At 43.3% G+C, this 22,845-nt stretch overlaps 1 protein-coding gene across 1 annotated transcript in view; it reads right to left on the bottom strand.

The window, feature by feature from the left end:
• Positions 1-4,239: 4,239 nt before the first annotated feature.
• Positions 4,240-22,845, bottom strand: part of LOC119176564 (F-box only protein 31) — a 118,250-nt gene continuing 99,644 nt past the window's right edge. Inside the window, exons 8-9 of the mRNA XM_037427924.2 lie at positions 15,066-15,286; positions 4,240-6,911 (exon numbers count right to left, since the gene is read on the bottom strand). Coding sequence (XP_037283821.2) covers positions 6,755-6,911; positions 15,066-15,286 — 378 coding nt within the window. The 3' untranslated portion in view covers positions 4,240-6,754. The remainder of the gene's footprint in view (positions 6,912-15,065; positions 15,287-22,845) is intronic.

Here is a 22,845-nt window from a genome sequence, read left to right as displayed (position 1 = left end):
TTTCGCACCATGAGAGTGCATACAGAAGCATTGGTGTCAGAGTGCAACCGCAATTAAAAAAAAAAAACGAGGACAAACGCGGCCGACGAAACTGTCGGAAACGTGCTAACAACCTATAAACGACTGCGCGCGTCCCCACGATGCTCCTCGGATGCTTCAGTGCGCTCCGTAGGCGCCGCTTGCCGCTAATCACACTTTCCTATTCTAGCCACTGTAACATGAGTCTGTCCGGTCGGTCCGCTTCTTGAGGCGGCTAACTGGAAGTGTGCTAACCCGATGCGGACCGCTAAAACGTGATTTTATTTCAAAATAGGCCTTGGCCCAAAAGTAACACTACGAGGTTTCTGGACTGCCATTTCAACAATCAACGTCGACTTAATAGTTGACTTTAGTGTCCCTTTAAGGAGGTGGCACCACGTTCATATCTGGTCAAAACGGAAAGTGCAAGCAGCTGAGGCGAAATTGGCAACCGTTGCTGCGAACACACGAACGATGTGCAAACGAGAACGCACACAAGAACGGCCTGGAAGACTGTAAGCCGCCAGATAGCTTGGAACCACCTGTCGAAGGCTTGAAACCAGGAAACGGTTCGAACCCCGCAGCGGTGGCTGATCCACAAAGCACCAGGCTTCCTGGAGGAACAGAGCAAACAGGATCACCCGGACACCCATCTGAATTGAAACCACTCCCGGACGGAACCGAAACGCCTTCAGTACGATGAAAAATTTCGTCAGCTGTGCTAGTGAACTTTGTATTGCTTTGTTGTATATCTGCGAGGGGCTATGATTACAAGCAAGTGTCTCAACTGTATGAAGATGTATCAGACCAGGCTATCGTGCATGTGCGCACCTACTGTTTGCCACCTCCTTCCCTGGCTTTTCCCTTTTCCTCGCTGCCCACGCAGCTGCATAAGCGGCACGAATAAAGGATTTCCTTGCTCAGCAACGTGTGGCCTCGTTTCATTGCGTTGAACACGATACAGATAAGATCTCTCACATGCTATTTACCGCGTGCTTGCAGGAGGTTTTCAGAGGCCTAGAACGGTAAGAGTTAGGGATACGAGTTAATGAGTTTATTAGTCGCCTGCGCTTCGCCGATGACTTTGCATTGCTGAGTAACTCAGGGGACGAATTGCAGCTCATGATTACGGAGTTAGACAATGAGAGCAGAAAGATAGATCTTAAAATAATCTGCAGAAAACGAAAGTAATGGAAAACAAACGTTAAGGCAGCAAACATCAGCAAACGTTATGGCACGCACTGAAGTGCCATATCCGAAGCGCCACAGGCCCTATTCGAAAACTCTTCGCTCCTGCTTTATCCAAAGCATACATGAGCAAAGGGCTTTGGGGCCCGTATTCGAAAACTCCCTATTAGAAAGTTTTAGTGCTAGGTACGCACGCTCTTGGGGTCCCGTGGCATTGCCTACCCAACCATGCAAACGCGTGTCGCCGCACTCCGCCCCGCCGTCATGCAGGGTGGAGATATCATCGTCATCTGCTACGGCGTGCGCCATTACGATGCAGCCAACGGGCGTCGCACGGCTGCATGCAGAGTTCGTAGTGTCAAAATGTCTGGTAATCAAACAAAATTACATCAATACAAAGTTTTCGCATTGGGAGTATGAATATCTGACATCTTTATTGCGACAGCAATTATATAGATACTCTCGGCTTAATTTTGCCGCCGGTGTCGACGTCAGCCATCGTATACGTATCTATATACAGGGTGTTTCAGCTAAAGAGCACTAATCAATAAAAAATTAAAAATGAGTGCTACGCATCTCCAGCTAGCGCAGTATTGTTCTTAGCTGTACGTAGCACGTCAGAATATTTTTTTGATCCACCAAGCACGGTAATTAAAAATATTGCTTAATGAACTTTTTCAATGCTGACTCTAGAGAAAAAATCCAATACAAGACTTGTAGTTCTTATCCAGAAATAACAAAATTTTCAAGTTACTGTAAGATAACAACACTGGTTATATTTTTTCCAGGGTATGCTGAAAGTGCGTAAAATTAAAAAAATACCAAGTGATTGCCGCCTAACGCGCGGCACTTTGAGTGCCCTCAAATGTAAGTTGAACGAATTAGCGAAGGCTTCTCACGCACGAAGGTCGCTTGAACAGGCTATCGGTGACTACGATGGACATTAAGAAGCGATAGTTGGATGGTACCATTAAAACAGGGGGGGCGAAAGAAAGAAACGAAGACAATAAACTTCGACGAAAAAGTGGCTGCCATGTGAATTTGCAATACGAGATAGGAGGCAGCATTCGGCGCAGCACAGACGCTTCTTTCTTCTTTTCGGGACAACAAAGGTTTCTTTTCGGGCCCTCTCCCCCACCATCATGTTTATCGTTGTCACTGTCATCCGCTTATAACTGAATTCACACACTAACAGAAATACTGTCAATCACGTCATTAACATAAATTAGAAACAATAATGATCCTCACACTGCCTTAAGTTACTCCTGAAGTGCACATAGCACATTGCGTCCCATGACGATCATGAAAGTGTTGCAGAGATGCTTAGTAGCAATTTATAACTTCTTTTAATTAGTAAATGCAGCTCAGAGTGGAAAAACCAATAGTTTTATGCATAACCAGAAAAAAACCCCAAAAATTTCATTACCAGCTTGAAAACAGAACTGCCACAAACACAAAAATTACAACTACCTTGGCACTACTCTTGCCACATGGTCAACACAGATCTACTCAGTGGCACTTAAGAAACCATGGTTGTTAATGAGGAAGCCAAACATGTGTCTATAAAAACCAAAATATTAAAAGTGCAATGTTGCAATCTAAATAGATATATGCTGCTAGAGCTTAACACACACATACTAAGAAGGACCTTGTGGAACTTAGACTGTACATAATGGAAGCGAGTCCAGAGAAAAGCGGCAAGATTTATAGACAAAAAATTATATCAGGAGATTGTTTAACTTCATTAATCTTACAAAACTGATATAGGCACTGCGACCATAAACAAAAATTGCCTTCTTGTTCTACACAATGCTACTGCTGGAAAAAATATGACATTACCCTTTTCTGAGAGTTGGCCCACTATGAGAACAACAACACAAAGTCTCTAACATTTCCTTGTACCAATTGTCGCTCGAATAAACGCTAACTATATTTTCTTCCCTCTAATGATGAAAAAGAGGGATGCCCTTCCCATTGGTGTACAGAAAACTCTCAATAACCGGAAATCTCTTAAATATAACTCTTGCTTAAATGAAACGACTTCTTTTAGCATGATTGATTTTTACGTGAATTCTTAGGCATGTTCATCTCTCATTAAATGGAGCTCTTGTTAAATAAATGAAACACATATTCCTTGTCCCTCCAGGTTTCATTCATTGAGAGTATACTGTATTTGAGTCTAACTTCATGGCTGCTTTGAAAAACCATTTCGGTGAATGTAGCAATGAAATGCAATTCATCCTCACTTTTATACACCATGTTAATAATATGCAGCATTGTTTGTGCATGCCTGTATTTTCTTTTTCATTGCTGTAATGACCCTCCTCGTTTCAGCTGAAGTATTGGCCTACAGTGTTACTAAATAATAAAAAGCACATTCAGTTAAAGGGATACAAAAGTGAAACAATGACTTGGTTTAGATTGATAAACTCCACTCTGAGAATTCTAATGTAGTCATAAGTTCATTATTTCAGGAAAAAAATATAAATTGAAGTTTCAATTTTAAATTCTGCACTACAAATCTCTGCACGCGATGTCACGAATTTCAAAATATACGTTTTTTTTATTTTTATAACATCTAACTCTACGAAAATTTCCAAAACTTCCTATGTTGCTTCTATGACCCCAACAGATGACAATGTACTTCATTTACGCCGATTAGGAACTATGAGCGACCTCGTAAATGCCATCAAAATTTATGACGTCATGGTGTTTGGTGAGAGAACCTCAAAGTGGCATCTCCACGACTGGAATTGTCCTTTACTAATACACACAAAAAAATTTTTTTTCTTATTCAGTGTCCCATTAACATGCTCAGACAGAAAACTTCATGCCTGCCAGAACCACAGCTGCAACGCCTTGCCCAAAACGCATTAAGAAGCCCAAAGAACCCTTATGCGTACCCTATGCAGATGGCAAGTGGCCGCAAGTAACTGCAGCCACAGCCAATTACACAATCACTGAAAATTGCCATAAGCAACAGAGGTCTAAATATGGCCATAACTGCGATCCCACACAACAGAGTATAGACACTTTAATTCATAAAAATTTTATTCAATATTATACACATGTATAACCTTCTGATCACTGAAAAGCATAAAAGGAAAGACCAGAGCAATTGTAATCAAACTGAAAACTGTGCAGAGCTCTATAAAGACTGCGTCCATACTTTAAACATGAATAAGATTGTTGAGCAAACAAAACATAGAACACACACATGAATCCAAACAAAATGTTGCGCTTCTTTTTTCAAGTAAGCAATACACACCAACCTAGTGTTCTTTTAAACACCCCATATTGCAAATTTTCTGTGCAATATTCAGACAAAACAAACACAAGTTCAACCCGAAACAAAGCACAAGCTAAAGAATAGTGCTGACAACATACAGGAGCACAAAGACCAATACTACACTCGAGTGTGCCCCATCCTTAAATATACGTAATAAAAAAACATATCACAATCTAATTGCACATTTAAAAAGCTTTGCATTATCAAAAACACAGTAGAAGTTAAAAGATGCCTATGACTAAACGTGGTTGCTATGATTACAACAAAAACCGTTTAGAAAATTGAGTATCACAGCACTACAAAATGGCATTCGGCTTGTAAATACTCATAGATCAGCACAATGTACAAAAGTTAAAAGATGCTTATGATAAAACGTGGTTGCTATGATTACAACAAAAACTGTTTAAAAATTGAGTATCACAGCACTACAAAACGGTATTTGGGTTATAAATACTCATAGATCAGCACAATATACAAATAACAGCAACAGATACACATTGCTAGTTATGCAAAAGGTATTAGAAGGTGTCCTCCATTTTCTAATACACTCCTTCACGTTTCTACACAAAATATTGCAACCTTAGTCGGCCACATAATTGTTTGCGAAGACATCGCTTTGGCCACACTTAACTCGCACAATTTCACACTATAGGAAACAATGACCATGAGAGAGCTAATGACAGCAACACTGCACTCAAGCAGGAAACTCACAGAGTCCAGCAAACAAGAAGTCTTCTAAATACCCACACATCTTCAGTCATTTCAAAAGGTACAAAATGCTCTTTTACATCGACTGATTTTCCTCATACTTTTGTACTATTTGCATTTTCTTCTTTATTTTTTAATAGATAATGTGTGCTAGGGTAACTGTGGACATATAACTATGCATCATTGTGTTAAATTCTTAAATGTCCTCTTATTCTTCCCATTCATTAAACTCAATGTCTCATGACAAAATACTTGACTAACATTACCAAAGTTTCATGTTTTATTTTATCAAATATGTCTACCTTCATTTTGTATATAAAAAGTCATTTCAATGCCCCTTCAGTACCCGTATTTGAGCCCCAATTCTAGCAAATGTTGACAGCTAATCATGCACATTTAGAAGCACTGATTCACACATTTAGTAAGTGCAGCAGCACTAAGTGCAAGCACGTGTTCAGGTCAATATTGGTCTACACAACTGCAATTCCACAGAAGTACATAAAACGGGCAATTTACAGACACTGATGGAAACATCCATGAAATGGCATTATGCTCAAAAAGCCTCTTGATAAGCATATGGTGCCATATGCTAAATGTTTTTAGATGCATGAAGTTAAATCAGTCTTAAAGGTGCTGGTTAATATCACACTGCCTGGCTGAAGTGTTCTGTACGAGAGTGACTGGTATTGCAACATAAAACCACAGTCATTAAAGCCTTCCTTGTTCTGTATATTCACTCACAATACCAACAATAAAAAGAAAGAACATGGCTAGACGTTGCAAGAGATCATAAACATCACACTATAGGCTGATCACAACAGACCACAAAAAATATATGTATGTGTATGTAATATACAGTATGTATGTACACACTCTTTGATCTTTTCTCCTGATAAACAAAGGCCTGAAATAGCGGATAATCCATGAACAACACTTTACACAAACTCCCACAGGCTTCTGGTAACATAAGTTGACCACATCAATTTTTGTACCATGTAAGCTCACATAGTATCACTTGTAAAAGAGGCAAAGCTAAAAATTAGTAAAACCAGCATCCCCCAAATGGCCCAGTGCTCTATACCAACATCTGTTTTCTTGAAAATGCACATAGTATAGCAACAGTGGGTCATTGCTCCTGATGGGTACCTCCCAGATCTCAAAACCTAAAAAAAGCACACACAAAAAAAGAAGATGACCAGAGTTCAATAAAACCACACCTGTAATGTGTGGCATTGCACACGTGAACAGGGTTATCAGTAAGGCAGTGCCATTGCTTTTTGAGCACTACACTCAACACATGACCTTTCCATAATAAGGCAAAAACTGCCCTCTGAATGCCAGAGTGACACCCCTCTGAACAATCTTAACAAAACTGTGCCACCTTGCTATGCGACTTTCCCTGATGTTCAATACAACCGCACTGCATGGCTTCTTAATATTCTTCACAATGACAACCATGCAGTGTCGCTTTGGTTCGCAATCCTTGGCAAGAATGTAGCAGACCAATGCCAACACAGATCATTCCAGTAGCATTGCAAGGGAGGGGACTTTCTAAGCAAGGTCCTCTTTAACTCTGTGGAACATGCTTAATGAAAGCAGCTCTAGCCAGAGGAAGCCAAAGAGGTCCTCATTGAAGACAACCCAGTGACCTCGTGAGTAGGATGGGTTTCTGTAACCATGACCAGCAACTTGGCCCATGCCGTGGTACCTGCATCAAGAAGTTACAAGCAAGAACTTGCCACGCCTTTCAAAAAACAAATGACAGTGTCAATTCTGAAATGCTAATGACTCACTGTATTAGACACTTGTGCACCAATGTTGTTAATTAGGAATATTAATTAAAACAATTAAACAAGTTCTAGATCCTACACATAAGGCTTGCTCAAAAAAAGGTTTGCACATGGTAGCCACAATTGCCTTTTATTTTCTTCACTAAATGCTTCCCCTTCTTGGTTTTTGGTTGGTGTTCTTTTGAATTCATTCAACTTTTTTTTTTTTTTTACCAATAAGGCTCTGTCAAACTGAATTTTCCGGTTAAAGCATACTCATCCTTTATTATTATTTAGATTTTCTTAAGGAGGGTGAATTGACAGGACAAATTCAATAATTAAAACAAAAACATGCAGAATTTTCATCTTATTTCACACACCATCCTGCAGAAAAAAAGCTCCCCTTGGTTATCCCAATCGGGAGTTGCCCATTCAATAAGAATAATTTCTGCAGTCTTACAGGCCAAGACAACCATCCGATTATTATGAGGCAGGCCGCAGAGCGGAGCACCAAAAATTTCGACCACCTGAGATTCCTTTATGTGCACATTATTCTCAGTACACAGGCCTCTAGCCTTTGTGTTGCCCATGAAGGCAATAATTACGAACCAGGAGTAATCAAGTACTAGTAATAAAGAAAGTCCGTGAGTTCAGGAGCGATTGTCACACTTCAGTGTTGCGGAGTTGCCACTCCGGAATTAGAATAATTACGAAATCATTCCTCATTTTTATGACTTCAAAATGGAATGGGAATGAAGACAACACTTGGAGGGAATGGAACGGGAAATAAAATTAAGCACCTTTCGCACAAAATGAAATTACATCTTTCTCCGAAAATAGAGCACGTTTTTCGTCTACGCACAGTTTTCAAACTTCGAACATTCGTAAGTCAGAGTCTCAAACTTAACAATAAGCAGTATATGTAAAATGGCTTGGCTGCTTACAATCATGGTATATATACAAGCAAAGCACCTACTATAATGCTGTTCTCATACAGACTGTGTTGCTCCGAAGTATGTCTCTATTCTTCGCGTAACCGCCGCGCTATGCTGCTGGTATCCGTCGAATGAAATGGCAGCGGCATACCTCCTCCCCTTACGAATAGCGATTTTTTTTTTCTTCTGTGGTGCGCCAGCCACCTGCTGTCTCCACACACTTCACTTTGCTTTTGTTTCTGCCACTATCAGCAACTCGGACACGTATTCACAGAACGGTTCTCTAGTTTGCAACGCGTATTTGATGCTGATGCGATGCTTGTACCGTAATTACTTGCGTATTGAACCCACTTGCATAATGAACCCATGCCTCACCTTGGTCCTCGGAAAAACAAAACTTTTTAAATTTATCGCTTCATTTTATTTCGGTATGATAGCCACTGCGATTGACCATTGAAACAATGTTAAATCAAGCCATTATATCACAAAATAACAACACATTAAAAGTCAAAACATAGTTTTGCAACCATGCTAAACAGTTGCGAGCAGCACGAGTGCCGTCGACGTTAATCAAAATTTGAAAGTCACGCCTTTTGGGGCAAAGTGCCATCTGTCAAATGGAGGAGAAACCCCTATGCTGATAGTGACAGCGGCACAAAAACAAAGCACATGGCCTTCGTAATGGTGAACGTGTGGCATAGAAACAGGTCACGCACCTCCCATCCCGAAGACCGTGCAAAGTGCAACCGCAACGATGGCGCGTCGTGCACCCGCAACGTTTAACGCAACGTTTGTGTGCCACCATCTGATGCTGCGTTTTGTTCTCGGGTTTGTCATTGTGAACTTTTGTCATTGTGTTCCGTCGATGCGCTAGCTACACGGCGGGTTATAAACAACATGCGCTGTGGTATGGGAACCGAGCAGCTGGACAACACTTTGACATCGATTCGTACAGTTTCATTACAGGAGGAAACAGAAAGAGCTGGCTACAAAAAAGATTTGTCAAGCATTTCTCAGGCCAAAACAAGCAAAGCTGTCACGCGACATTTTCGCTGTTAATAACTCCAGTGACTTTTTTTTTCTTCCGCGTAATGAGCCCTTCCCCCAAATTGGCGTCAACTTTTAGAGAAAAAAAGCTGAGTTCATTACGCGAGTAAATACGGGATTCGCTGCAAGCTTTCGTATACCAGCTTGCATACTGTCTCACCTCATACTACCCCAAACGCCCAACCTTTTGCAATACTGTGCTCCTTGTCTAGACACATGAGAATTTTTGCCCGAAACTGCATGAGATATGACACCAAGCTACTATCCCTCGGCCTTAGTAGTTGGTAATGTGTTTTGCATACTTTTGCAGTTCTGAATGCATTTAATGACGTCAGCTTTAAGGGGTGGTCATTCTTAACTCGATTAAACTATCAAAATGCTTTTCCTACGTTGTGGTATTACAGGAATGGAATTGAACTGCCCGACCATTGCTGGAGTGGGAATGTGCTACGCTTTTTCATTCTATGAACTGAAAGGAATGAAATTGCAGCAAGTTTCACTTGCCCAGAATGGAATCGCGATGGAATGGAAGCGAGCATTCTGCAACACTGGTGCACTTGCTCAAAGAAAGCCACACCACAGAAGCGAAGCCAGTGAGATGCAATTAAAGATGTTTAGAATGTCACATAAAAGTCCTGAAAAATAATACGGTAAAACCAAGCAAGACTGCCAGCTAAGACTGCCAGCTAACATTTCGGCAGTTTTTTAGAGGATGAACCTATGGCAACTTAGGCACAGGAAGCAAACAATAAATACCAGTTTCCAATACCTAAGTAGTCCTTCAGACTTTATTCTAGCATCAAAACGTGATTTAGTAAACTGATAACCGAGCCATAATTATTCCATTAATTAGGGAAGTTCATGAAATCATGAAAGATTTTTCAGCTCTTTGAAACCTAAAATTGTCAGAAAGCTTTCGTGGCACTTTATTTGTCACCAACACAATCCTGCCCAAGCGAGAAGTTCGTGAAGATAGCCATGACCTGCAGTGTCCCACTGTTCCGACCATACAGTCAACATAGGTGGTCACATGAGAATCTATGACAAGTTGTCAATAAGCAAACACAGGGAGAACAAATGCGGTAATTGTGCGAGAAGGCAGAGCAAGAAAGATGCAAGGACACGATGAGTGCAATCTGCCGCATAAATCATTAAAGGGTACATGACACCCAATTTTAGACCACAATCTGTGTTATGCGGGTTAATCCTTCCCCATTCACAAATAAGCTGATGAAAGTTTAGTGCATTTGGTCGAGCAATTAATTTATCATTGAATATATTATAAACACATGAGCTGTCCGAAAGTTCGGCCAAGCAACACTGGCACACTAACAAGCAAGCAGCTGTGTGCTCATCTGCATTCCGGTAAACGATGTTGTTCAAAGATCAACTACACAAAATCAAGACAATTTAGATTTCTTCAGCTTGGCGATGAAATTGAACGATTTGCAGTGAATTAAACTTGAGTAGAAAATGGCGGCTCTACTCCTTCCTCCACATGACATCACACACACCATGGCAAAATGGTGGTCGCCTGAGATTGTATTCTGCACATACTTATATCCCCTGATTCATAGTATGAATATGGTCTATTGTTGAGCAGCCTGTACGAAATCCTGCTTGGTCCTTCAGTTTATTGAACTCTAATGTCATCTCAATTCTATTAGCTATTATTTTTGTAAATCGCTTGTAGGCAACAGACTACAGTAAGCTGATCACTATCAAAACCTCATAAAATTAGGTCATATCTGACTGCAGACAGGTTCATTTGAGCAATTCTTAGAGCACGGTGAGTGCGAAGCACTGGAAAGGTGCGATGCAAAGTAGTGAAAAGGCACTTGCGGAGAACCAAAACAAGGTAGTGCAGTTGACATCACCACCATCAAATGTGTGAACCATACGGTAACGACAGGTAAGAACACTTTACGTCTATTTGCATTAACAACAATGTGTAACAAGTGTTAGTTGAGTACCTTCAGAAAAATTAGGTCAATATTCTCAAACATCTTATTGGTTCTAAAGACTTCAGCAATACACATGCATGGGCACATGCATGTGTATTGCAATACACATGCACAATACACATACACATGCAGCAATACACATGCACTATATGTGATAGCAGCAAACGCATTTTTGTCCAGAGTAGCCACAACAAGCGGTACAATTTTTATAGCATGCTTTCAGTAGTGTGTGGTCACCATCCGTGACTGCACATCAACGAAACTACGCGAGGGCCAGATTTGTTCCGCAGTAGTTATGGCACTCAGTAGTTTCGTCTTGACTATGTGGCCAAGCACATGCTCTCAGTAATGTGAGGATACTATCTATGATCGTGGTGCTTGACTAAGGTCTCATCCACAGTAAGTGCAGCACTCAGTAGCATCACTTTGACTGGGTGAAATGAGTGTGCAATGCCACAACACTCAAACATGGCAGCAGTTATTGAAAATGAGCACTCCAGCCATGATGCACTAGCATGCTATCGTAAAATGTGCCAGCCAAATCAAAACTTGCTAGCTACGGTGAGAAAGTTAGCATCACGTGTGGTTGAAGATGTTGGCGTTATTCACAATTATTATGCGGCGTATACATGCATGCCTAGTTGAATATGTGCAGTGTCCCGTGACTAATGCTAACAGCCCCTTCCAAATCATAATACGTTTTTTCGCAGGGCACTCCTGTACTACGGTGAAGATAGCTTAAGCAGCGTTCTGCACGGGTTAAAACAAGGCCAAGAAAATCTTCAACATCGCTACGCCCCCCACCCATCCTTTATTTTTTTTCACGATAGCGTTAGGTTAAAGGCACAAATTCTCAGCTCACTTGCAAAGTGCGTCCTATCGCCGGATATCTATCACCGGGACGTCACAGCTAATGCAACTTCGACAGAAAAATTTTTCATGTGAAGTTGTTATGGCAACCCCAATGGTCGCCGTCAACGCTGTTGCCGGCCACACTGACGTATGCAGCACGTCGACTCTGTCCGCGCGCAAAAAACGCAGCACGCGCTTCCAGCTCTAGTACCTAACATGCCATAGCTGTGTTTGCCAACTAGGAAGCTCATATTTCCAACAAAGCGTTGGCAGCTATAACAACGCATTTTTGTCTTTAAGTTATCCGCTGTAGTCAATGGACCGATGTGCGCATGGCGTTGTTACTTTATCTGGTCGATCGCGCCTCGCGAGTGCCCCGACATAATTAGAATATATCTTGCACAGTAATTTCGGGTTAGGGTCTGCGCGCTTGGATGGATTGATGGCATAAAATACAAGTGGTCAGTGTGGCCTCTATTTCTCGCTGAAATTAGTGAAACTGAGAAAATTTCGAGGCTGGTCGGGCATTTTGGTGCAGCGTGGCTGAATTTCAGCAATGTTTATGGTTTTGGCGCAACAATGGGGAATTGTACCAAATTGCTGCAAGTGGCGCAGCTGTTGCATCCCTGATAGTGACAATGACGAATCTTTGGAAGTCAACTCATCATGCGCTTAGCTGTTTTGCGTCCCGTCGCAGGGACGCTAGACCGTAGACTTCGTGATCAGCTAGAAGCTATGGCATGTTGCTGGAGCCAATCTCTAAGGCCGCAGCTAGATGATGACAGAGTAGCCTCTAGCCGCTGCTCCGTCACTGATGACGGAGCAGCAACTAGAGACTGCTCTGTCATCAGTTTCACTGCACGGGCAAAGCAATGAATGCAGTAGTAAACAAACTGCGACTAAAACTGGCAGCAAATGTTTTTGGATCCGATATCGTTTAACTCTACATTGTAAACGCTCGTGGAAGAGAATATAGCCGCTCCAGGAAGAAATGCTCTTTTCAAACAGTCTCTTAAAAGCACATAGAAGGGTATAAAAGCCATGTGCTGATGCTTGCCGAGTAGCACGCGTGCCAGCGATTGCTACCATTGCGCCCTAAGAACCAATGATCACTGTTGCTGCTCAAGCTTTTGTGCATTTCTATCTCACATTTTTGTACTGGAACAGCATATAATGAGACTTGTTTATAAAAAATTTTGAAGTAATTTGTCAATTGGATTATATCAAGGTTTAACTGTATTTATTCCCACAATTTCTGCACATTTTTTAAATTTTAGAGCTTCGAAAAGGAGGAAAAAAAAATTACACATAGACTATGCAAACACATCCAAAATAACACGCAATACACATTTCTAATGTGCACGGTACACTACACATTAAAAAGAATAATAATTATATATAGCAGAAATGAAGCGTACTTGTTCACTTAACAGATCTAGCATGCCATTTAACAAGCCAGATCCAGTAATGAGCAGTCTAGTCTGAATCACTGGACAAGAGGCCCAACTGGCAACCACCATCTTAGCTGCTGCCACTGCCCTTCCATAGTGCACCGTCTTCGGTTTCGTCGAGCGCATTGGACAGCCCAGTCTTCTTAAAGCTTTTTCATTACAATGCTGGGAGAAACCAGGCCCCACAACACGACAATACCGGAGGACCTGAGCTGTCGAACATGCTCGAAATGTGACTCATTCCCGCTGAAGGTTAGGCGGCGGCACGCTTGCTGTTTTCTTCGACCAACTCAAACAGCAAGCTTCAATTTCGTCATATATGTAATGTAGCACAACGCAAGTGAACAATGAAAGCGCATCTGGCTGATGGCAAAACCTAAACTTCCGAAACCAACCAAGGATGAGCTGCAGCGTGGATAATAATATTATCTGGGGGTTTCATGTCCCAAAACCCCCGATATGATTATGAGGGATGCCGTAGTAGAAGGCTCCAGTAATTTGGACCATCTGGCTCTCCTTAACGTGCACTGACATCACACAGTGCATGGGCCTCAACATTTTCGCCTTAACCGCTACACCATACACCACCTTGGCGGACAAAAATTGAAGGGGCAAAGTTGACACGACTGGCCCTTGCACACCTCCAACGCAGAAAATAGTCGGCACCAAGTCACACCAGTGCGTTCTCAAGGCGGGAGAAAAGGGGAGATAAAGTCTATAGAGTGAGGCAACTGCTCGAGCAGTTTTGACAAACGGTCAACAGGCTCGAGTGTTTGGGCACAGTCCCTATAACATTCTAAGGACCGTAGTTCACGGGCTTCAAGGTCTTCCAGAGAAAAGAATCAAGTCCTCAGAATACGGGACTTAACACTCGCAGCCTGTCTTGTGTATGAGTTACTAAGCTTGCCTGCTCGGCAACAGGTGTGGCCATCCAAAAATCTCTCCGTGCACCCCTGCCGGTGAGCTGGCTCGGGCGAAGCACAATATATCCAAGTAAATATTTTCTTTTTGACAAAGCAAGCTAAATATGATAAGTAAGAGATGTGCATATTTATAAAAAATCAAGGTGTATTTGCCTATTGTTTTTTAGATGCTTTAAATAATACAGCATTCGAGTTAGCACATACATTTGTAGTGGACCATACAATATTTTGTCGCCCCCCCCCCCCCCCGCCCGGCATTGGAAATTCCTGTTCACACTCACTGCTGACATCATGTGTGACATCAAGGCCCACAATGCAATTCCTTCTTGTTCAAACTTCTTTACGCTAAATATTTAGGCTGCTAAGTGGGCATGCAGCCCTTACACTGGTCTATACAGTGTACAGCCAATAAGGCCATAAACTTTGCCTATAACGCCGCTGAAGCTAAATGTCAAGAACTATCTCTAGAGCCAAATAGAGCCAAATCTAGCAATATTCCTTGTTTCAATGATTTTTCATCGTTCTACGGGCTTTCCATTTACATTGTGCTTCAATGCACAAAAATGCATTTTGTTATACATCTAACTGCAACAGTAGTGCATTTTTACCACAAGTTTCATTGCATCCATCTCAATATCCACACCACCCCCAGATTTCAATCCAAGTGGAAACACTTTGTGGCCTGAACTGCCACTACGATTCATCAAGTGCAAAATGTAGCACAAAGTAATTGATGATTTTACATTAAATCACTATTAACTGCTAATTAGTGTAATATTACCATATATGAATATCCACCAGTTTACTATTGAGAAAATTTCCCTTAGAAGCCACATGTTAGGAATTTCTTAGAGTAATCTGAAACACCATGCATATGCTCAATGTGTACAAGCAACAAATACAAGTCATAGGCACACTCACCTTGCAATGCAAGTCTCGGGGATTTCATAAAAGCATTCATGACATCCCTGTGGGATGTTGAATGGTTGGGGTGTGGGTGGCTTGTTGTACCGGGTGTCACTTACACGCACTTCGATGGCATTCAAAGCTGAAATGGAGGCTTGCTGGTGTGCTGTTAACACCATTGAGTGCTGCAGCGCCACCACAAACGTCACCTTGCCAGATGGCACGTTGGGGTCACCCTGTAAAGAGAGCCGCCTCATGATGGAATTCAGTTGTGCGTTAAGTCTCATTCCCACACAGTCTAATTACTTGCCTAAGGCAACAAACAAGGATGTTTTTGTTGGCTATTAACACATTTACTTGCATATATTGCGCACTTTTTTTTCGGATGTTGGGGCTCCGAGAAGGGGGTGCGCAAATTATGCAAGGTATTTCGCGAATGCATATAAAGTAATGTGAAATAGTCTTAATGTGTTCAGTATATGGATTAAAAAAATTAATTGGGACACAGACAAAGTGCACTTGTTAATTTAACAGAATTAGCCCGTACTTTAAACAGCCAGATCCGATCACGTGCGTTCTAGTCGCAATCACCGATCGAGAGGTCTGACTGGCAATCGTCACGGCCGCTGTCTCCACCCTCCCAAAACGCATCGTCCTCAGTTCCGTCGAATTCGTTCGAATGAACCATATCTTAAACCTCATCTCTACAATGCTGGGAGAAACTAGGTACCCCTACATGGCGATACCGGAGGAAATAAATGTACGCACGAAACTGAAAAGGCCTTCTTTACCAGCAAAAAACTTGTATTAGCAAGTGCACACTCTTCTGCTTTCTCCCATACGAATCGTGCCAACAGGTTGAAGAACTTCTCACTGAAGCGCTTGGCGGCGGCATGGTTCCCATTTTCTTTGGCAAACTTGATAACAGTGAGCTTGAATTTCGCCATACTGGGCGCAAGGACATACCGTGGCGCCACCATGCGGAGGCATACTTGTGACGTACGTGGTTGGATTGCCCCGCTGCTCTCCCGCATGCAGCTAGCAGCTGCTTTCGCGTCTCCTTCTTTTTATTATTATTCTTGTACTTCACTCAACGAAATCAGTAATATACTGCTGCAGCTTTTTCCCTGACTGTACGAAGTGCTAAATAACTGCCCCAGAAAAGTGTTACACTTCACATAATGCCGGACTGCCGCCGTCGTCTGCCATCTAGCCACACATGGGTGACAATTATGCATGACTGGTTCAGTTCCAGAGCTTATAGCAAAGGGATAAATCCCGATTTTAAAAAATGCGATCAAATAGCCATATCATTTTACGCCCTTGAGCATGCTGCGAAGTCTTGTGTACGGTGATACAAGTGGCAATCTCATGGTTCAGTAAAATTGCCCATGTTCAGGTTGTTTTGTTTTTTTTTCAGTTTCATTCATACGCTGAGTGATAATTCATGACAGCTCTTCGAAGCTGAATCGGTTTTCAAAGCTGACCATGTTTTCGCCTGTAGATCAAAACAACATTAAGAGGAAGTGACAGTGGCTATGGGCCCATTCTACAGACGTAATCTATAAGCAAGGAATTCTGTGAGTTGAAGTCGCGGACAGCAGGCACGTCAGAAATTTTTTTCGGAGGGGGCACCACCTTGGTTAGAACGGGGGCCGGACAGGCAGGTGTGGGCGACCGTTATTTTGTGCGCTACAGCCGAACCTCGATATATCGAACCCGGATATATTGAATTATTGCCTATATCGAACGGTTCTTATATCATGCTGGAAACCACATGCATATTTAATTTTTTATTTCGAACAATGTTTGACGCATAATGGATATATCGAACTCAGCCACGACAAACCGCCCGCGCTCCGTTGACAGGCGGCGAGCTTTCCCGCAACACTCTCGAAACTAGCGGCAGCGCAGTGAGCATTTACGACCACTGCACACATCGATGGCACCAAAAGCGCCACTTCAACATAGCGGCGTGCACACGCCGCATTATTGCAGCATCTACAGGTCGACACACTGCACTTAGTGGACTAGCTTCTCCCCGTCGACGCATCAATCACTGTGCTCATAGCCCTGTTGTGTTCGTGTGTGTAGATTTAGACTTGTCGCACGTCGTGGTGTAACGATGGCTGCAAACGCTAAGAAACGGACGACTCTGACTTTTGCTGCAAAACTAGAAGCAATCCAGCGCGTCGAGAATGGCAAGAAGAAGTCGAGCGTCGCAGAAGCGTTTGGCATACCAAGGAGCACATTGAGTGCTCTGCTCAAAAACAAAGGCGACATAAAGGCCAAGGCCGAGAAGAATCGGCACTCCGGCGCGTGGCGTGTACACAAAGCTGCCTTCCAAGATGTTGAGAAGGTGCTTCACAAGTGGTTTATAGATGCAAGGACCCAGAATATTCCTATATCGAAACCGATCTTCCAACAGAAGGCACAGAACTTTGCGTTCATTCTCGGCACCGAGAATTTCAGTGCGAGCAGCGGCTGGCTCCAACGATTTAAGACTCGCTTCGACATTGTTGGGAAGACGGTGGCGGGAGAGAGTGAAGATCCCAATGAAGAAGAACTTCAGAAGTGGCTTGACTACGAGTGGCCAAAGGTCTCGCAGAGTACGAGCCAAACCAGATCATCAATTCTGACCAGACAGACCTATTTTGGCAAATGCTTCCGCGACAAACGCTGGACACTCGCGGGGACAGTGCCACGTGGGCAAGCAAGGCAAGGCCCGTGTGACGGTCCTATTGGCTGCCAATATGGATGGAAGCACGAAGCTGCGGCCACTTGTAACTGGCAAGTTTCAAACTCCAAGATGCATGCGGAACTGCCCCAATATTCCGGTGTCTTATGCCTGGAACAAAAAGTCGTGGATGATGAGGAATATTTTCGTCAAGTGGCTGAAGGCACGTGACTCGAACTTGGCATGTCAAGGAAAGAAGGTATGCCTTATTGTCGACAACTGAACGGCACACCACACCGATGCCCAGCTGAGCAACATCAAAGTGGTATTTCTGCCACCTAACACCACTTCGAAGCTGCAACCGTTGGATCAGGGCATTATTCGCACATTTAAGTCAATCTACAACTGTCGGCTGATCGAAATTTTGCTCGTCAAGCTCTGGATGGGCCAAGACCTGAAGATCGATCTTTTGGGCGCCATCGAAATGCTGAAAGTGTCGTGGGATAATGTCAAGCAGTCGACGATAGCCTACTGCTTTCAGCATGCGGGCTTCACTGGCTGCACTGACGAGGCATCAGTGGAAGAATCTGAGGAAGATGGGCTCGCATGCGCAGATGAAGAGAGCAAGCTCGCCGAAACGTGGAGCAAGCTGGAGAGCTTTGTGCCGAGCCGCAAAGCATGTGTATCGACGACTTCGTTGGAGGTGACGACAGCACTGGTACAACCGTGGAGCTGAGAGATGTGGAGATCGTCGCCGAAGTTACTGCTGAGCAGCCAAATAAAATGCTGCCGAGATGGATCCCGCAAGCGCTAATGATGCCCCACTCCCTACATCAGCTGAGGTCATAGCTGCTCTGGCCCTTGTGCGCCGCCACTGCAGCGTGATTGAAAGCACCGGCTTATCCCTCATGGATCGCCTGAATTACATTGAGGACGCAGTCGTCAAACACGCCATTCCAACAAAAAGCAGGCTACCCTTCTTCAGTATTTTAAGCCAACACAATAAATGCTTTGTTTGAATCCTCAAGTGAGTACTTACTGCACCATGATTGGTTTATTGGTTGTTTTCTAAAAGTTTGTGACGCATTTCTTACTTGATTTTTTATATCGTATTCTGAATATATCGAACTATTTCGCGATCGCCACGCTGTTCGATATATCGAGGTTCGACCATATATACTATAGGAAAATTTGGGGGGGGGGGGGGGGGGTGAGCTACCTCTTGGCTACACCACTGAGAGATGGAAACCCGCGTGGTCGGGTACACACATGGGGACGGACGCTCGGGGAGGAGAATGATAATGATGATGGCGCAGACTACGGTAAAAGTTACCGTGGCGAGAAAAATAAGTTTAGCAAAGATTAGAGCAGCATATGTATGGTGTTAGAAAGAAGGTTTCGTCGAACGCACTGCCCGAATACGCAGAAGCAACTGGCCACGAAATAGACCGGAACAGGGTAAAAATAAAACAGGGGGAAATTAACTGGACTTCTGGGTTATACCTTGGCTCTTCAGAGACCCATTTTATAGTATACATAATCGAACTGTTAGCACTTTTATTTTCCATTGTGAACGAGGCTCCCGTGCGAGAACTCAAACGTTTTGCTTTTATGTGAATATTCATGGTCTGTGCTCATTATAACCCCATGGGCTCGAAATAACAGAAATAACAACCACAATAACAAAGAAAGAGAGAGGTGACAGTGGCACTGCCAGGGGCCGTGACAGTGACATCGCGTAAGTAGTGCACTGTGGCACGCTGCCTGTAAAGTTCATTGCAACTTTCCGCATTGTGTAATCTGCAGAAGTCTGCACAGATGAAGTCAGAGCAATACAATGCTGTTAAAAAATGGAAACACCATGAAGTCGCCGTTAAAATCAATGCATCCAACCGCCAGCTGTCCTTCACCAGAGCGAGGCGAGATCACGTGATCCAACCCTGCATGTCACAGCGATTGCAGCGCTCGCACCTCCAGTGGTGGGCCCCTTGCCCAATATTCTAGGGACCATAGTACTACCGGCCAGACAGACGAGAACCCCTGTAGAGACAGCAGGTCAGAGCCGTGCACTAAAGCACATTGTGGACTGAAACGAGAATTTGAAGATAACACGTCGGAATGCGAGCTCTGTAGCTCTGGGGAAGACAACTCCACAGCTCAAGAGTCGGATCAGCTGTTTGTTAGACGAGGTATCAGTGATTAGCACAAATCATCAACTGGGCGGACAATACAGCTGTTGAGACCGTTGATCCTAGTTCTGCTCAGCAACTGATGCTAGCAGACATTCGAAAAGAGAGCATGACAAAATGTACAGATACAAAAAGACGCCGCAAAAACAAGCGAGCAACGAAGAATGCAAAGCTACCCAAGAAAATAAGAAGGGCCAAACGGCCAAGTACAACGCAAAGAAAATTGCTTTTGCGTTTTGGGCCATTTTTTAGCGAAGTGCGTTCCCGTGTTCCAAGCCCATCGAGTGGTAGGAGGGAAAGGCATCTATCTGTTCTTCTTACACCAATGAAAGGCACGACGCCAGTCTTCTACGCCCCCCTGTTCTGTTTGAGGCATGCGCTGCATAGAGAAGGGGAGCCTTTTGACTGTTTATAAGTTTGGTGGTCTCCTATATATATTTCATGAATTTTGTTTATTTGTACTTGCTTTGTCTGGGACGACCCGTAATTAAATTCTTGTTTTTCCACATTTACAGTAAACTCTCAGTAAATGGAACTTAAAGTGACCGGAAAAATATGTTCCATTTAACAGGAGTTTCGTTTACTGAGAGCTGAACATTGGTATATTATACAAGCCTGAAACAAAGCACTGCAGAGGTAATAGTTCTGTTTAAGCAGTAGTTTCGTTTAACAGATTTTCACTTACTGAGAGTCCACTGTGGTTAAAGAATCTTTGTTGTAGCGGCAACATTTCTGTAAGACACTTGTAGCTTTTAGCGTTGAACGCCTGTCCAAGCCTATCGGTTTTGTAATTTGTGCCAGGATATTGTCAAACTCATATAAGTTGAACTGCGCACAAGCGGGCATCTAGATTTTAGATATGCTTTCATTTCTTTTGTTTTGTTTTAAGGCATGTCAATATTCGATTTTTTTATACCACTTAATGCAAGCATACTCATGATATTTGACATGAAGGAATCATCGTGTTCCTTGCTTTTGAAATGTGTTACTTATATGTTACTTATAGCACGTGTGTGGCCGTGACGTAGTGCACGGGATATGACTTTCGCATTATCGTGACAGTGAAAGTGCTGTGCACCTTGTGTTCTCTGCAATGTCTCCCACACCAGTGAATTGGTGCGCAAAAGACAAAAACGCATTTGCGAATGATTGGAACACTGAAAGCTGTCTCGAACACGGCGTGTTTGTAATTTTCTTGAATATTACGTGGTAATATTCTTGTGTCTGGAATTCTGGAATTCTGTCTGGAATGTCTGGAATTCTCACCAGCGCGCCCTTCGTTGCCGAGAGGCGGCCTTTGTATTAGTAAGAGACTTCCGGGCACTAACGACTCATCAACAGCGCTGCGTCTTCTCTACACCTTCAGCGAAGGGGGCACATATGTGTTCGAGGAAAATGATCGCAAGAGGGGTGCATACGCCCCGAAGAAATTTTGACTCACTTGACAATCAACCAGCGAGAAGCGTGGTTGTCGGTGTCGCAAGTCTCGCATAGGCAGCGAGCATGAAGTGTCCCGAGCAACGTATTGAGACGGCTGCAACACCAGGCACCCTCGTCGTCCGCCTAAGCTGGCGAGACCATCAGCGGCACCCCGTCAACTCCCTTACATGAACCACGTGCTAGACTGGTTCGTATGGAACTTATTGTTTTTCTTTTCAACTGTTATTTTATTATCCCTGGCCTTTCAATAATCGTTTATGTGTGTGCTGCATCGCACATAGTAACTCAGAAGTTCGAGCATGATCTTTTTCTCGCAATTCTTCTTTGGATGTCATGTAGTTTCTATTATGTTGTTAATTTATTAACATTCCGTGTTGTGTTTTGCCTGTACTTGCTGCAGTGTTCTTTTAGAGCATTCAGACACAAACATTCCCACACGTGCAACCCCGCGTGGGTCGACCGGCCTGCAAAGAAATTTGTAATGTACCACTTGCAGGCCCCTTTCAGGCGTCGCAGGTCGAAGTGTAAAGTAGAAGCCTAAGAGTCTGCCGCATGTTGCTGTTAGATCAGCGGAACCTCACGAGAAGTGTGTTACACAGAGGTTAATTTGCGCTCTTCCTGTGGATACATGGATGTTCTTTTTGAGCATCCTTCTTAGTGTTTAGAGAGGCCCTGCAATACTTTTTGAACAGCCTTATTTAGCATGGGAACGCATGTAGCGATGATTACTGATACGAATGCAACAAGAATTATGGGAATCTGTGCACGGAAAGGACACCTATGAGTCCTCAGAGTTTAAAACTCGAGCAGAGGACGACAAGAAACATTCTCTTTTGCATTTTACTCGCCTGCTGACGTCGAAGATCACTTCCAATTACAGCGCATTTTGTAACGACTTACCAGAAATGTCACCTCATGATGGCCTTCACGCAATACCTCGCTACCGCTTCTTTTCGCAACGTCGTTAGAATGGTTACTACGAACCACGTGCGTTGGGTAGCAGACGCTCCCACGGTCACACTGTGTAAGATACACATGCTTTGGGCGGGGTCACTTCTCAGCTTGCTAGCAAGACGCGTTCTATGGCAATGCAGGCGCCCACCGCCTGCCGCATTTTTTGCACGCTGAAAACACGGCATGCGTTTCCACTTTTAGTTGCTGGCATACCATAGCCTCGTTCGCAAGCTAAGTGTTGTGTGTGTTGTTCTGAAAATACATCATTTAGAAACAGGAATAATTTATTTCTGGGAAAGTCTAAAAAGCATTTTTGCTGTCTTTAGCACTCACTTGTATGGCCTAACTACCACCATATAAACACTGAATGCTATTTATCGCGTCAAGCCAATCAAAACCGAACAATCTTTGTCGTCACGTCACATGAGCCGACATCACTTCTTATAACAAAAATAGCGGATGTGTGTCGCCGTAGCTTGAAATCAAGGTAGTTTCTCACGTGAATTAAAATTATAACAGCATCGATTTCGGCGTT

Source organism: Rhipicephalus microplus, chromosome X (assembly GCF_043290135.1).
Source record: "Rhipicephalus microplus isolate Deutch F79 chromosome X, USDA_Rmic, whole genome shotgun sequence".
NCBI classification, from domain to species: Eukaryota; Metazoa; Arthropoda; class Arachnida; order Ixodida; family Ixodidae; genus Rhipicephalus; species Rhipicephalus microplus.
The sequence above is the reverse complement of the archived record's forward strand: the minus strand, read 5'-3'. Positions and strand labels throughout refer to the sequence as shown.